This window comes from Pelecanus crispus, chromosome 7 (assembly GCF_030463565.1).
Source record: "Pelecanus crispus isolate bPelCri1 chromosome 7, bPelCri1.pri, whole genome shotgun sequence".
Taxonomy (NCBI): Eukaryota; Metazoa; Chordata; class Aves; order Pelecaniformes; family Pelecanidae; genus Pelecanus; species Pelecanus crispus.
Genome location: NC_134649.1, coordinates 22772243 through 22788281, shown reverse-complemented (window position 1 = coordinate 22788281; position 16039 = coordinate 22772243). Strand labels below are relative to the sequence as shown.

Genomic DNA, 16039 nt, shown 5'->3' with positions numbered 1-16039 from the left:
GGGTGAGGATGGCCACGGTGAGGTGGGCCACGGTGAGGAAGGCCACGGCGAGGCAGGCCGGTGAGGAAGGCCGCACCGCGGCGCGGAGGGCCGTGCCGAGGCAGAGCCCGCCTCCCCGGCCCCCCCGCGCAGGCCCGATCGTCACGGCTGAGCCGCGCGGCCCGGCCCGGCGCGGCAGGGGTTAACCGCGACCTCCGGGGCAGCGAGCGGCGGCGGGAGCGCCCCGGGGCGGAGCCGCGCTGGCCGCGCGGGGAGGGGCGGGCGGCGCCGGAAGCGGAAGTGGTAGCGGGAGCGGCGGCGCTGCTGGGCCGGTGGGGCCGGGCCGGGCCGCAGCCGCCGAGCGCGGCGCGGAGGGGCGCGGAGGGGCGGTGAGCCAGCGGGGCCGGCCCGGGAGCGCGGAGCGGGGCTGGGGGCGCTCGGCGGGGCCGGCCGGCGGGGCCTGCGGCGGGGCGGGGCGGGGATCGGGCCTGGGCCCGGGCCCGGGCCCGGGCCCGGGCCCAGCCGCAGCGCCCCGGCGTCGTGCTTGTATCCCCGGAGGAGATCGGGTCCCGGTGCGGACAGCCTCCGGGCGGCCTTGAGGTCTCCGGGTCCGGTGCCTCGGACACCCCCTGCCAAACGGTTGTCGCAGGTTACGCGGCCGCGGGCCAGGCGCGATGGAACCGGTTTGTACCCGGTTTATTGTAGGGGGGCAGCGGGGAAATAACCGGAGACGTTCTTACAAACCCACTGCTTCTCGAGGGGAGGCCTCCGGCTTCACCTCTTCAACGCTGCCGGCGCTGGCAGAGGCCTCGTCCTCACGGGCGGCGGTGGTTTGCGCCGTGTCCGCGCTTCCCTGCACCCTCTGGGGCGGCCTCTGTCCGCAGCCTTCGGGTTAGGGAGTCTGGTGGGGTCGAAGGCCCTGGCCTCCTTCAGGGAGCGGGTGAAGTGCCAAGGGGTGAGGGTTTTAAGAGTTGGAAACCTCTCATGTCCTCAGATGCATCACTGTAAGAGATACCGGTCCCCAGAGCAAGAGAGCTACCTGGGTCACAGGTGGAAGAGGAAGAGGTCTCGTAGCAGAGACTACGAGGGGAGACTGCGATACCCACCGCGGAGGGATCTCTCCAGGAGATCGCGATCCAGAAGGTAAGAGCGGGTTTGGGCAGAGGGAGGCATGCCTGCCAGCAGCCGCTCAGGCAGCGGGAAGCGAGTAGGGATGGTCATCTAATAGATGCTTGTCCTCAATTCTGATCATGTTTCAGAGCTAGTGCTGAGTGGTGGCAGCTTTCATTTCCTGACTGCAGACCAGCTTTAAACCTGTAAATCCAAGGGATGGAAGGAAAGGTCTTAATTGTGTGTGCTTTCCCTTATATGTTTCTGCCTCTGTATCTAGCCAAAAGTTTTTCCCAAAGCAGTGTCTTTAATATTAATGAGGGAGAATGGCCTGCTCCAGAATCATGGTTCCCAGTTCTAATGCTGTGGAGGCATTAAAGTCTTTCTCTCCTGACAACCCGTTTCCTTCTGAAAGTATTACAAATCAGATTTAAAGTCACAATACTTTTCCCTCACCTATGCAGTCAGAAAGGATCTGAGCATCACTAACTGATCTTTCCTGCTTTGGCTCTGGATTTTACCTTTGATCCTCTCTTTGTTCAGCGTTTCCACAGGGACAATTAGGTACTAGAAGCAGGGTGGATAAGGCCTCTGATAAAAGGAGCTGCAGCGAGGGTTCTGGAACAGAGGCAGGAGCGCTCATGGGGAGCAGCGTGCTGACACGTCGCGGTGTGCAACCGAAATAGGCTGGCGGTCCTCACTGCTCAGTGGTACTGGAGCTGGTGTGGTTCCACTGGTTGAACAGGGCAGGTGCAGCCAGAAGGGCGCTGAGTTCATCCTTAAATTCCTGAAACATTCTACATATTAATTTCTCTTCTGAGCCTGGCTTTTTTGTACCTGAAGGAAGCGGATTGTGAAATACAGCTGATGCACACAATGGGCTTTTCCATTCTTTCATCTGATGGGTTATGTAGGATGGATTTGGATGAAGACAGGCTTTTGCTGGGTGAAAACCTTCTTGCCCCTTTAGTCTCAGACCGTGAGCCTCTCACAGATCCAGTGGTCTCCTCTGTATTTTAGGTTGTTATTTCTGAATCCTCTGTATCTTAAAAGTACACACTGAAGTTTCACAAAGGTGTGTTTGGAGTTGAGTATCAGTGTTGGAATGGAGCCATTGGGGGTTTTTTTGTGGTTTGGATAGTTCAGTGATGACCTAGAGCCACTGCTGTCTTGGCAGGCAGTTTGAAATTTCAGTCTTGATCCAAGATGAGATGAACCACCACAGGCATACCTGCGTCCTGTTAAGCTGTCAGCGAGAGAGTTAATTGTTCCCAAAGCAGAGAGGTGCAAACAACAAAAGTTCCTGTTCCCAGACTGAAGCAGGTGCAGCAAGGTCTTGGTTGGAGAAGCCATTGCTTTTGCTGTCAGCTAGGTACATACAACACTATCAACCTGGCCAGGTGTCTGCCCAAAACACTGCTTTTTATCATTGGAAAGCCAACATGCTGTTCTTATTTCTGAGTTACAACATCTTCTACCTAAAACATGGCTTCTCACTCAATGACATGTGAAGCAAGGCTTGTAGGGGAAGCTGTTTTATTAGACCAACTGTAATGGCTGGGGTGGAGAAGACAGTTGTGCTTTTGAGGGTACAAGTAGACCACTGCTATGTGATAACTGTTTTTGCTGTCCGGTTTAAGAGGTACCGTAACAGTGCTGCCAAGGAAGCACGTGGAACCCGCAGAGCAAAAGGCAGGAGTTTCAGAATCACAGCTCTAGCTTGAGGCACTTGCAGCTCGCAGACACTCTCTAACTGAGCATGGGGCAGGAAGATCTGCTCTCATCATTAATGTGCACACACAGTACCTAGTACCTAGCATGCTCAGTACCTAGAACTGCGTGTGCAATGCCACCTTGTAAATACTCACACAGGGGAGCTTTGATATCTCCTGGTCCTCCCTGATGCAGAGATGAGCTTGGCCAAAAGTTTCCCTGACATACTTGCAGCCCTCAGTTGTCACTAGAGGTGTGGGAGCTTGACTATACTGCAGAGACCAAATCTTTCTTCTGGCTCTTGCTAATGATTTGTTGAGCTGGTGTGCGTGTGTACACTGAAGGCTTGGTGTTTAGGGGACTCCAGTCCCCGCTGGGGTGGTGACTAGGGCACCACTGCTGCCTTCAGTTCTCGTTTGTTCAAGAACTAATGAGAGTCCTTCCTGGGGGAGAAGAAACAATGTTAGAAAAACACTTGCGTATGGTGGTGGAGGTGGCTCAGACCAAGCTCTAAGTGTGTGGTTTCCCCCCAGCTCCTTGAAATGTGGGAGTGCCACACCATTTTCTTTTGCAAACTTTCTCCTTTTTCTTATCTGAGAAGTGGTCAGTATTTGAGCCACAGCACAGGGGTGGTTTGAAGCTAGGACACTTGCTGTTGTTTCCCTGCCACCAGGGAGCGGGAGCAAGAGCGCTTTGTTTGACTCTGCTTTTTGTGCTTTTCCAGGCTTATAAACATGTTCTTGTTTGTGCTACAGCCATGACAGGATGCCTTATCACAGGAGATACAGACGGGACAGCGACGCCTACAGATTTGAAGACCGAAGCCCGTCTTTTGGAGAGGACTATTACTCGACCCGCTCGCGAAACTGGCGGCGATCCAGAGGCAGAGAGCAGCACCGTCCAAAGAAGCATCAGCATCACTGCCGGAAACGCAGGACCAGGTCTTGTAGCAGTGCCTCCTCGGTGAGTAGCATCCAGAACGGGTTCAGGATTGTTCAGGGTTTTAACTGTTCTTACCTCCTTTCAGCTCTGAACACTCTGGGTGAGTACCTCTAATCCCATTTTTGTGTTTGTTTTCATTATGTGGAATGTATAGTCCAGAACCTGTGTCTTGTTAAGCAGGAAGCGTTTGTAGGTACTGGTTTTTGCTAGTCCAGCCCCTGTAGCCTTAATACGTGAGGAAACTAAGCTGTATTCTTTACGGCTGAAGAGGGGATCAGGGAAAGCTTCAAATGGCACACACGTGATAGGCTAACAAGGGTAAGCCTTGGCCGCAGGCCAGCCTGGCTGCTGGGGATCGGTCGTTGTTCAGGTTTATACGTAGCCAGGGCTTCGCTTCTGCATACTGCCGCTGCTGCGGGGGGGCTGGTATGCAGCGGTGGTACAGAGCGCTCCTGTGAAGGCACGTCGATTTGACTTTGTGCCAGGATCCTGTACCAGATGGGATCAATCAGCCTGGTTCTTCAGAGTTGTTAGCCCTGTGGTTATTAACCCCTGTCCCACTGTGCTTAGAGAAAGGCTTCCACCTTCTGAGGATATGCACGTGTCCTCTTTGCCTGTTTCCACACAAGTGTCCTTGGATTTCAGCTTCTTTGAAAACTTCCCCGTTTTCCACCCTGAAATGTAGTATTCCTTTCAAGGATTAACAGGGAATTTTTGGAACTGGGTGGGGAGGCTTGTCCCAGGACCAGGAGTACCCTGGAAGTGCTGTGAGGTATCAGACCAAATGTCTCTGCTTCACTGCTTCTCTCCTGTAAGGAACGTTTCCATCTTTCACAAGTTTGCTGCTTTTAAATGTAATTACAACTAAATGACCGAGTCCTGATCCCTGCAGTTATAGTGGATATCTGCATGGCTGGGAACTTCTGACAGTCTGTTGCTTTCCTCCTTTTATTTCTTTCCAGTTGACTTTTTAGTTTTGGAAAGAGCCAGGGTTATGATGAATACACTCCAGTGTGGTTTGCATGTGTGCGTGCGGTGATAACGGTGTGCAGGTTTGGGCTGGTGTGATCTAAATCTTTTGAAGTCTCACAGCTGTCTCAACTGTCCTCTTTCCCTTCTCCTCCGTTTCAGCTGACCTCTTGGGGTTTGACTGTAGCTCATTATTTTGGACTAGCTGAGGGGTGAGGGGCACAGAAGAGAAATCTGACAGAAGCTCGGGCATGGAAACGTAGAGCTTTGTATTAATTTTTTTGGCTGTAGAGATTGTAACTATTTTTAAGGCCGAATAGAAAAAGATCAGGAATTAGGGCAGCTTGCTTTGTGGACCCTGGGTGCCTTCGGGAATGTTCGGCTGGTTTTCCAGTAGAAGCTAGCAGTAGCAGGGGTGAATGTGACCTTGTACCTTTAGTGGATGCCTGAAGTGGAGTGAAATGCTCCCTGGGGATTAATTTAACTGTCCTGTTCCTAAAGTTCTCCCAGGCTTAAAATTGCATCCTAAGGCCGATGTGCAACACCAGGTCTGTCTGCAGCCAGTCGGGCATATGGATTTAGGATCAGTGTGATAGTTGGTTCTGTCAAGAAGGGAAGGGCTGGTTCATAGCTGGGGCAGGCTGCGCTCGGGGTAGCTGGAGATCTATTAACCAAGGTACAAAAGAGCAGGCTGCACAGAGGGAGAACTGCTACTCTGGCTTCTACTGGACAGCTTGTCCAAACTGACAGCTTGTATACCCTTCATCACGTTTGCCAGTGGAGAAAATGACGTTCTTCTGGCAAAGCCCTCCTTCTTCTTGTGCCTCTGGCAGCATCCTCTGGTGCTGCAGAGGAAGCTGCTCCTCTGTGGGGAATGGTGGTGCCAAGCCAAGCCACCTTAACACTGGAGCTTCCCAGCTGCTGCTTCCCTTCAGAGAAGAGGGGGGCATTTTCCTGCCTAAGAGGTGGCGGCACCAGAGGCCGTAGCTAATGAGAGAGTTTTCTTTACATACCTGTAGCTGTTGATTACTTTTCTGTTTTGAAGTTAGTTTGTGTCTTGACGTGTCCCTTGCAATATCCCTATCGTTATATATGCTGTGTGCCTTATGAAATGCTGGGATCTGGAAAATCCAACCACCGACGCACCATCATCTCCACCTTTGAATGACAACACAATCCTGCCACTCGGAACTGCCCGCTGTGTGCGCTTGGTCGTATGCCGTTTCGGGGGGCGGTGTGTACAGAGAAGCCAACAGAGCAGTAAGCGCAGCAGGAGCGTGGAAGATGACAAGGAAGGCCACCTGGTGTGCAGGATCGGCGATTGGCTTCAAGAGCGATGTACAGCCACCTTTCGTAAAACTTTACCTCTCTACTTTCTATCCCCATGTTAGACGAGATCTCTCGTATTGTACTGGAGGGGTCTCTAGTGTTTTATTGCTTATAAATGGACTGACCAGTAAATTGCCTGAGGCAGACAATAGACACTTGAGTTTTAAAGAGTGTAGCTGTGAGAGACAGTTTATTGCTGTGAAATTGCAGGACCTCAGCTCTCGCCAAGCCTCTGAAGTTCATGTCTACTCCTGTTTTCTCTCCTAGATGAAATTGTCGGCAGCCTTGGCGAAGGCACTTTTGGCAAAGTGGTGGAGTGTGTGGACCATGCCAGGTGGGCATCTTTCCCTTCCAGATAACTTGTCTGTCCCTGGTGCATCAAGCCCAGATGCTCACAAGCGTGGCAGGATTAACGCTGCGAGTTTTGTGTGGGCCTGGACTCTGCTGGACCGAACTGTTGTCGTCACCTTCCACTTGTCACTGTGGTAGAGGTTATTTCTCATAGCCAGTGGAAAGGGGCCTGGTTCATACGTCAGGCCCCTGAGTTTGCAGGCTGATGCGTTAAGGGAAGCAGGGGAGTTCGTTCAGTGGCTGAGGGCTTTGGCACAGGCTGTTCTACTGCCCTACTGCAAAAGCAGCGAACTCCAGCTGAGGGATGGGCCAGGCAGCTGAGGAAAGTGACCTCTTAATCTGCAGGGTACTTTTTTTTTTTTTTTTTTTTTAACCTCTCCTGTGATTACACTTGACCCCTGTCTCTTCCTGACCTTTTGTGTGGCTCTGAGCTGTGGGGTCAGCTTAGTATAGGAGCTGCTGGGATCTCCTGCCTCCTCAGAAATCTCTCTGGCATGGTTGGAGACGGGGTGGCTGCTGGAGGTGCAGTGACCTTACGGACTGCTGTGTCAGGAAATGGTATGCTTGCAGAGCTGTCTCCAGCTGTCTTTGGAGTGTTACCCAGCAATAGCCTTTCGCTTCAAATTTCCACATGGGTACTTAACTACTGGTCAAGCAGCATAAATCTTTGGCAGACCTTGAGAATTTTGTTGGGACCCAGCCATGACTAAGCCTCTTAACACATGAAAACATGACTGGAGTAACTGGGATGTGCCCTCTCTCTGTGGGCTGAGGACGTGTGTACATAGCCTCTTCTCCAATTCCATCCTTTTGTCTCTTCCCTTACAGAGGCAAATCTCAGGTGGCGCTGAAAATCATAAAAAATGTTGGAAAGTACCGAGAAGCAGCCAGGCTGGAAATTAACGTCCTGAAAAAAATCAAAGAGAAGGACAAGGAGAACAAATTGTAAGCTCCTACAAGGCTCCTGGTAGTCAGTACCACATCCTTACAGACAAGGGGTCTGCTTGGGTGGTGTCCAGAGGACTGGAATACCTGCTACTTGCCTCCTATGTGGGGGAAAACCTCTCTCATTCCTCCAGTTTTGGAAGAAGAGTCTGTCTCTAGTTCTACTGAACACTTGTTTGCTTAAGCTCTTAACAACTGACATACCAGGTCATAGTGAGAAAAAATTAGCCAGAACTTCTTGTCTAACAGCCACCTGCTGCTTTGTCCCACCTGAACTGGAGGTCTCTGTCTAAAGGTGGTTGAGCAAAGTGGGGAGAGGGTGTCTCCCCAGTGTACACAGAGGGATTACTGTGCTTCTGAGTCAGCTGGCTCAGAGCTTTTGCTCACCAAAAGTAGCTTTTGCTACTTCTGAAGTAGCCAGCAACTGGGGGAATGACTGTTCTGTCAAGTCCCTGAATGATGGTTAATCCTCATGTCTTTCTCTCTGCACAGCTTGTGTGTCCTGATGTCAGACTGGTTCAACTTCCATGGCCACATGTGCATTGCCTTTGAGCTTCTGGGCAAGAACACTTTTGAGTTCCTGAAGGAGAATAACTTCCAGCCATACCCTCTCCCCCAGATCCGGCACATGGCCTACCAACTCTGCCATGCCTTGAGATGTAGGTCACCCAGGGCCAGCCTGTGGGCTTGCCAGCAGCTGTTTGTTCTTCAACACCTGCTCTTTTTTTTACTTTAACCCAAAGTAGTATCTCAATATTCTAGCTATTTTTTCCTACTTTCTGAAGCTTATACAAAGATAAGAGATGCTGATTTCTGTGGAGGACAGAGCAGTAGCCTTTAGACTTGCTTCCTTCTCCTTCTGAAAGGAATGGAAGGGAGACTTGTAAGCTCTTCTGTGCAAAAAGTGCCTTCTCTGTGTCAGAAATACCTTGTCCACAGCTAGGCCATGATGTGTCACCAGAACGGGTTGGGAGGGAGCTGAGAAGGAATTGGTGTGGCACTTTGATGGGCAGAGTTGTACAGGTGCTTTAGTATGTGGTTCTTACGTATATTTTTTTCTCTCTCTACCTGTGCAGTTTTACATGACAACCAGCTGACTCACACTGACCTCAAGCCAGAAAACATCTTGTTTGTCAACTCTGATTTTGACACTCTGTACAATGAGAAAAAGGTGGGTTACATCCAAAAGAGAAGCGAATAGATCAGGAATAGCCTGCCATTACCGTCCCTGCAGAAATTAGATCTTCCCTGTTCCATACATGCCCCACAGGGCCTTAAAAGTCTATTTAGTGAGAACAAACTGGAAACCGGGCCTCTTCTTTCTCCTGGGTCTTCTAAAAGTCTTAAGGCTGCTTCAGTGGCTCCAGTCCATGAAGTGGAGCGTTCAGCAGCTTTCCTTAACCCTGATCTGAGATGTAAAGAGCTCAGAGCTTCACAGTTATAATCCTTCTCATTAGTGCAGCCATGGCAGTTCTGGGGTCAGAGGGCTCCTTCCTCTCAAAGCCTAGCTTCATCCTGAACCAGCTATTAAAAGTGCTCAGAACTTCTTGTTTGCTTGCAGAGCTGTGAGGAGAAATCCATTCGAAACACAAGCATCCGTGTGGCAGACTTTGGAAGTGCCACCTTCGATCACGAGCACCATACCACTATTGTGGCTACCCGGCACTACCGTCCACCAGAAGTGATTCTGGGTGAGTACTGCTGGCGTTTCAAGAGTTTCAGATGGGTGGAGGAGAACAGTTGTCCTAGGGATGCTGTAGGATGATGCTGTCTAGAGGAGAACCAGCTTGAGAGCACTCCAGTTCTTGGGGACAACCTGTTCCATGCATTGCTGCAACACCACCTCAGTGGTCCCAAGGTCCTGATTATATTGAAGGTAATAATGGATAGTGCAGGCCCTTGACATGGAATGCAGAAAGCTGAGAAAAGCCTGTGAGACTAGGGAAGTGCTCGGATTGGCTCCAGAGGAATGCAGAGTCAGCATAAGCTGAAACAGAAGCATCTGGAGGGACGTACAGTCCTCTTGCCAGTGTGCAGCACCTGAAAGTGCACAGATAACTTCTAGGTCTGTCTTCGTGTAATCCCTGCAGTTTCAACAAGGAAGGAACCAGTAGAAATCTGGTTGGAATTGTTAAGAGTGCAAAGTTAACTTGATTCTCTTTGCAGAGCTGGGCTGGGCACAGCCATGCGATGTCTGGAGTACCGGCTGCATTCTGTTTGAGTATTACCGTGGCTTCACACTCTTCCAGGTATGATTCTTGCAAGAGCCACTGTACCCTAAGAATCCTTAATGTGAAGGGAAATGCAGATCAGGCACTAAAAATCAGAAGCCGAGTTTAAAAATAAGCCCAGGAAAACTCAGTTTGAGGACTAGTGCCTTGCTGGAAGGACAAGGTTCGGATCACTTCTGGCTTCTTCACTGTGCCTGTGAAGAATAGAAAAATGAGGAGAGCAAGTAGAGGTGGACAGGAGCTGCATCATTCCTGACAGAGGCTTGTCTCTTCTTCCCCTGTACCTGTATAGGGGACAGACCTTTTGTGATCAGATCTCCAAGTTCTGAATTAATGCACCATTGCTCTTTTCCTTTGCAGACCCATGAGAATCGTGAGCATCTTGTCATGATGGAAAAAATCCTCGGGCCAATTCCATCTCATATGATCCACAAAACTCGGTAAGAACCTCTTCCTGAACTCAGACAGTCCAGTCAACTGTGACTCAGGATACCAATTCCCTGTCCTCACATCGGGTCTCACCTGTAGGCTATAACCATGGGAGATGTGCAGGAAGTATGTCCCATGAGTAGCCTTACTGAACACCACCTTTCCTTTGCAGGAAGCAAAAATATTTCCACAATGGGAACCTGGTATGGGATGAGAACACGTCCGATGGAAGATATGTCCAAGAGAACTGCAAGCCCCTGCGGGTAGGTGCTGCTCTGTGGCTGGTGGAGGGCTGGCTGTGTTGCAAGGGTGAACTGCTGTGCCGCTTCCTTCCCCAGATCAGTGGTGCAGGGCTTAGGGATGGGAATTTCCCTTAGTAACTGGCTTTCACAAAGCCCTAAACTCTCATCTGCAGTAACAGATTTGTTGGTCTGGTTGAAGCAGGACAGGTACTAGGGAATTGGAGGGACACTGTACTTCAGGGTGGGTGACAGCCATTGCCTCGCTGTACATCACAAAACTAGGGCCTGGGGTTCAGTCCCTGTCCTACCAGAGTGCTACACCCCTCTTTCTCTCCCCGCTCCCTTCTTTCAGACATACATGCTGCATGACTCACTGGAGCACGCACAGCTCTTTGACTTGATGAGGAGGATGTTAGAATTCGACCCTTCCCGGAGGATCACATTCTCAGAAGCCCTCCTGCATCCTTTCTTTGCTGGCCTCTCTGCAGAGGAAAGGATGCTGTGCGGTCGAGGCACCAGCCGGGACCTGAGCAGATGACAGCTGGGGAGGGTGCGATGCCTGCTGGATTTGTACATATGGGATCGGTCTAGCCTCTGCAGTCAGCCCCTCTCACTCTCTTTTCTCAGAGTTCAGAGGAGCTGGGGCACTGCGACAAGGACCCTGGGTAAGGGAGGGGAAGAAAAGCTACATTGGAAAGCACAGATTTGTCTATTTATATGTTGTAAAGTTAAAATAAAGTGTTTCTTATTGTTTGATACATCCCTTGTAGGCAGGTGCAGGGTTCTCTTACTCCCAGCTTTGCCTTTTCTGCCAAGGAAGATGGAGATGTTGAAAAATTAACTGCAAACTAAGCGACAGGAATCTGCTTCACTGGAGGGCAAAAAACATGAGGGTGAGTGGACTGAACTCTCCCTGGTCTCTGCCCTTGCTCCTCTGAACAAGTGCAGAGCAGCAGGAAGGCTTGCTCCAGCTGTGGTGTCAGGCTCTAGAATGATAGCAGACAAATAAATAGCTGCACATGAATAGCACACATGAATAGTTGCACTTTATTTCAGGGCATCCCCCAGTAGCGGCAGGAATTAGTCGTTACAAACATTAGGTCACAAATGGAATATCAAGCAGTGACATAGTGCAGCGATCTTCACATGTTAGTGACCAGAGCAGCACTTGTGGGCAGTTCCTATGATGGTGGTTAAGGTTGTGGGTAGAAACTATCTCAAACACAGATAAAAAAAGTGTTCCATTTTCTGAATTAACTCTGGCAATGTGGGGGAAGGGAGAGAAAAAGGGACCCAGACCCCTTTCTGGGTCTCTTGAGTGCTCCAGAAGAGCTCACACCTGCACATAAGAAGCATTTCATGTGGGCGAGGCCAGTACTTCCTCAAGTAAGCCTTTGTATCAGAGGGAAAGTACAGCCAAATACCCAAATTTACTCTCATCTCCAGAAAGTGAACACAATGTAGAGTTTAACTTTGCCAAACACAGACCAAAGCTGCCTGCTGTGCCCTAAGTATTCTGCACAGGTGGGGATTGGGAATCCCTTTCTTGACATGAGGGTCTGTACCCTCCTGTTGTGCAACACTGCTCACTTCGGGTTTTTTTTTTTTTGCTTAAACATGGGGAGCCCTACTGCCTCACAGCTGGCAGTGCACAGGGCCTTAGGGCTTCCTGGAGCTATGCAGCAGCAAGTGCAGACCTGATCCCAGCTGCCATCCCTGCAAAAACATCTTTACCTGGTTCAGTGCCCTTCTGGGCACATAACTTCAGCCAGTGGCACAGCAGCATAGAGGCAGAAAAGGACCCTGTGATGAAGCCTTGAATATTTCTACACTGTTACGCACTGAGCAGTACAATCTACAGTTTAATAGGCAGAAAAGGTGAGAAAAGCCTGCAGCCTGGTTCAAGGAAAGCAGAAATTGAAACAGCAGGTTCTCCTATCAAGTGTCTTGAGCAAGGAAAGGGGGCTAAAGCTAACACTGTACTACAAGCAATGACCAGGGGACGGTCATCCACCTTTATTAACCCAGCCACTGCTCCTCTGCCTGGCTAAAGATTAGATGAAGCTGAAACTGCTGAAGAAACAATAAAGGCAGAGGGAAGCCTCACATTTGTCTTTTAAATAACCAACCACATTGCTATCCCTTCCCAGTGCAGCCAAGTCAGAACCACAGCTTGTTAAATGCCACTACAGTTGTAGCTGAAACGTGGTTCACCTGAGGAACAGGTGCTTCGGCTTTGCCCTTCCCACAGGCAAAGAACCTCTCAAGGGCAGCGCTACACCCCATCACAGCACTGACAAGTCACTGAGCCTCCCCGTGCGAGTGCTACGGCCGAGCCAGTGGACGTGGTTCAGTCATCCAGCCCTCAGCAGGGAAAGAAGCTCAGCGGAAGCCAGGGCTCCAGATACCGAGAGGGGCAGAGCCCTTCGTCCTGCTGAGGTAGGTACAGCAAGGTACAGGCAGTTTGGCAGGGAAAGAGACCTCAGGCAGCTGCAGGGGCCGGCCCAGCACTCACCAGCCTCCTGTCCTTAGGGGCTGGGTCTGCCTGCCTCACTCTGCGCTTCCAGGCAATACTAATTACTCAACTGCTCCTTTTCAACCAGGGAAGTCTCTTCCCTCCTCTGATACGCTCATCTATCGTCTGCTTAGAACAAAGGCCAAGTGCCTGATCTGGTAAATCCTCACCACTCAGAGCACAAATGGGTCAATAGGTTTGCTACCTGCTTAGCAAAGCACAGCCACAGGGCAGCTACAACAGTAGGTGACCATTTCCACACATCCCTGCACTTCAGCCTCAGAAGGGATCCGGCTCCCCTGGAGAAAAGGCACCTTTTGAAGCTCTGAAGCTCTCCCAGCTGCCAGAACAGGTTTAGGCGCCTGCAGGAGCTCTGGGGACAGGTAAGGTACCAGAAGAAGCAGCAGAGCTTCAGGCCTGGCCCACGCTCGCAGCATTGGGAGCAAGAAGGGAGCTGAGCACCTCTTTCTGAGAGCAGGGCCCCTGCCTTGCATCTGCCTGGTTCCCGAAGGAACAGCTCACCCTTACAGCACCTCCTGCATCACTCCAGGTTCAGCGCTTCCCTGGGTGAGCTACCGGGCGCAAAGCCTTCAGAGAGCACGCATGGAGCCAGCACGATGGTTTCTCAGCTTGTCCCTGCAGTCCCTAGGCACTGCACCAAGGCTCCATCAGGCCAACAAAATGAACACAGGAAAAGATAACCCAATGCTTCCTGGCAGCGTGTGGGAAGCGAGTGCAGCACAAGAGCAGTTAGCAGAGCAACCCGGGGCAGATCCCCTACAGTAATTCAGACAAGAACCTCCTGCCGTACCCCTCCAGGAGGGCAGCAGCTCTCACCACACCATCTCCTGCAGGCAAACAGGACCATGTAAGCTGAGGACCCAAGTCCTTCCTCAAGCTGGTTCCCAGCACATGGGTGCACACACACACATGCTCACCCTGTAAGCAGGCTTTGAGACCTAAGGGAATGAAAGGATCTATGACCTACTTCCCAAACCACACTGAGTGGAGGAGGGATACTGGAAGCACTGGGGGAACTCACCCAAACATCAACTGCACCATACACCACGCAACCAACTCAGAATAACACTGCCCTGCTTCACTACCCTTCCCCTGATTCAGCCACTCACTGTGCCAGAAAGAAGAAAGAAAAAAAGAAAAACAACTATCCTGGAAAAGTTCTTTTCCAAAACACACCTCACTCCCACAGACCTGGGCTTCACCCACTAAGTGAACAAACAAAAAGCCAAGAGCATATAAGCAAGTAAGGCCTAGCTGAGGACATCAGTGTTCCCAGAGCCTGTGCAACCTGAGAGCTTCTGGCTCCTGACACAAGCTTTCTGAAGAGGGAACGCTCTCCTTGAGGGGCTGGAGGGTCCAGGAGGGAGAGCGAGCTACAACTGCCTTCAGGAACATAAAACAGGGGAGAGGGGAGTCAAAAAGAACAAATGGAACAAAACCAAATCCTCCCTCCTGGTATGACTGCAACAGAAGGTATTTCTACACAATCAAGGGGTGCTGTTCCCACCAGGGCGCCCTTGCTGGGTCTATCCACCCAGGAGGACCGAGAAACACATCTCAAATCTCCAAAGCACCCGTCACTTGTACCACCTCTGCGTACACCCCCTCAATTAAACAGCCTCCCGGCCGGGCCTGAACAACGGTGGCCACCTTTGCCGGGGACAGACACCATCTTCCTGCATGTTCCTTCATACAATGGCACGAGAGAATGAAAACAGCTTTGCAGGAACATTCACTTCCTCCTTTTTTTGTTTCATTTTATGATTATTCTTTTTTTTTTTTTTTAAATACACAATGTTCTTCTGGAAGGAAAACTCTCCAGAACTTCACATCCTTAAGGCGTCATGAGTTTACTAGTCAGGATCCACTGGACAGCTTATTTGACAGACCTCCTCCTCCTCTCTTCTCTCCCTTCAGAGCCATGTGGCTGGATGGGCTCTAAGTGGAGTGCAGGGGGATGACAAATTTGCAGCCAAAGGGCGAGTGGTAGTTTATTCCCACTTCTTGAAAGACCTTCTGGGGAATGCCAATGTCACAGAGGTACACGCGCCCTGCCCTCTCGCCCAGGGGCAGGGGCAGGCCCAAGGCCAGCGACCACTTGGCATCGATGCCCTGCTCCATTTCGTTTATCGGAGGGTCTATGCTGAGGACAGGTGCCCGGTTCTGATTGGCCCAGTCCACAACTGCTTTGTACCAAGGCTGATCTCTCAAAAAGGCATTTTCATGACAATCCAGGCAGTTGATCACTAGGTCAACAGGGGTATCTGGGAGATCTGAAAGAAACACAAACACTGTTGAGCGCTGAGGACCAACCTGAAACCACGAACTAAGGCTCAGTGCCTTCCCTCCTTGCACTGCCAGCAGTTTTTTCATTTTTGCCTCCAGCACCCACAGTCTCACTTCATACAGTCTGGCCTTACCTGTTGTTATTGCTGTCCTTCTGCACAAGACACAGACATTTAAAAGCTCTTTAGAAGTTTGGAGAGCATTCACAGACTCTCAGGTACAAAATCTCATCAAGTGGTCAGCACTTGAGCAGCCCCAGCTGCTGCCACTGAGCTGCCTCACCAGTCCAGGCAGCCTAGGGAAGCAGTGGTGCTCGCTCTCCATCATAAAAGGACCATTTTATACTCCACAAGCAGAAAAAAAGGCCTATTTTTATGGAACACACCAAGTACCTCTGCTGTGGAAAGGCAGCTTGTGTGCTGCACTCCTGCCTGCCCCAGTGAGCTCCATTGGTCTCACTGCACTCACCTGCTCTGTACCACACCTGCTGCATTCCTCTTACCTGATGGACCATGAAGTCCTTGGTGCAAAATCTTTTATAATCTTTTATCACAGGCAAGTAGCTCAGCCAGCACAGCACAGCCCCCCACCCTGCCACAACACAAAACATTGTGCAGTGCCCTAATTCCCAGGTTTGTTTCTCCCAAGAAGTGTAAATGAAACAGGTTTGAAAATACCACTGGTGAAATAACAGACAGAAGCCAGCTCTCTCACAGAAGATGGAGCATCAGTTTATTCTGGGGCAAACTAAGATATCTGAATTTTGACAGCTGCTGGGACTAGTTCAGCAAAGCTGTCTCTTGGTTTGAAGCAGCAGTTGGATGCTCATCTACTTGCAGTTTCAACATGCTGAACAAGGAAGGCCCTTATCCCAAGAGAACGGCTGATCTGACTCAGATCCATACAGCAGCTCTTCCATATTTGTTCATACAGGAAACATCTGTACCAGCACAACTGCTCCACTGTTGAACCTCTTG

General features: G+C 50.7%; 2 protein-coding genes across 3 annotated transcripts in view; one reads left to right on the top strand and one right to left on the bottom strand.

Annotated features, from left to right (window-relative positions):
* The first annotated feature begins 334 nt into the window (after nucleotides 1–334).
* CLK3 (CDC like kinase 3) lies at nucleotides 335–11000 on the top strand. Of its 2 annotated transcripts, XM_075713445.1 has the most exons (13): nucleotides 335–368; nucleotides 974–1122; nucleotides 3558–3765; nucleotides 5958–6051; nucleotides 6310–6376; nucleotides 7222–7338; nucleotides 7831–7997; nucleotides 8415–8509; nucleotides 8900–9029; nucleotides 9505–9587; nucleotides 9930–10009; nucleotides 10171–10261; nucleotides 10593–11000. In XM_075713445.1, exons 2-13 carry the CDS (start codon nucleotides 974–976, stop codon nucleotides 10776–10778), a joined length of 1467 nt encoding a protein of 488 aa, XP_075569560.1. In that variant the 5' UTR covers nucleotides 335–368; the 3' UTR covers nucleotides 10779–11000. The 2 variants fall into 2 exon arrangements, with proteins under 2 accessions (XP_075569560.1, XP_075569561.1); XM_075713446.1 differs by lacking the exons at nucleotides 335–368; nucleotides 974–1122 and adding an exon at nucleotides 1295–1320.
* Nucleotides 11001–11247: 247 nt separating this feature from the next.
* Nucleotides 11248–16039, bottom strand: part of EDC3 (enhancer of mRNA decapping 3) — a 28786-nt gene continuing 23994 nt past the window's right edge. The window contains exon 7 of the mRNA XM_075713444.1: nucleotides 11248–15049. Coding sequence (XP_075569559.1) covers nucleotides 14715–15049 — 335 coding nt within the window. The 3' untranslated portion in view covers nucleotides 11248–14714. The remainder of the gene's footprint in view (nucleotides 15050–16039) is intronic.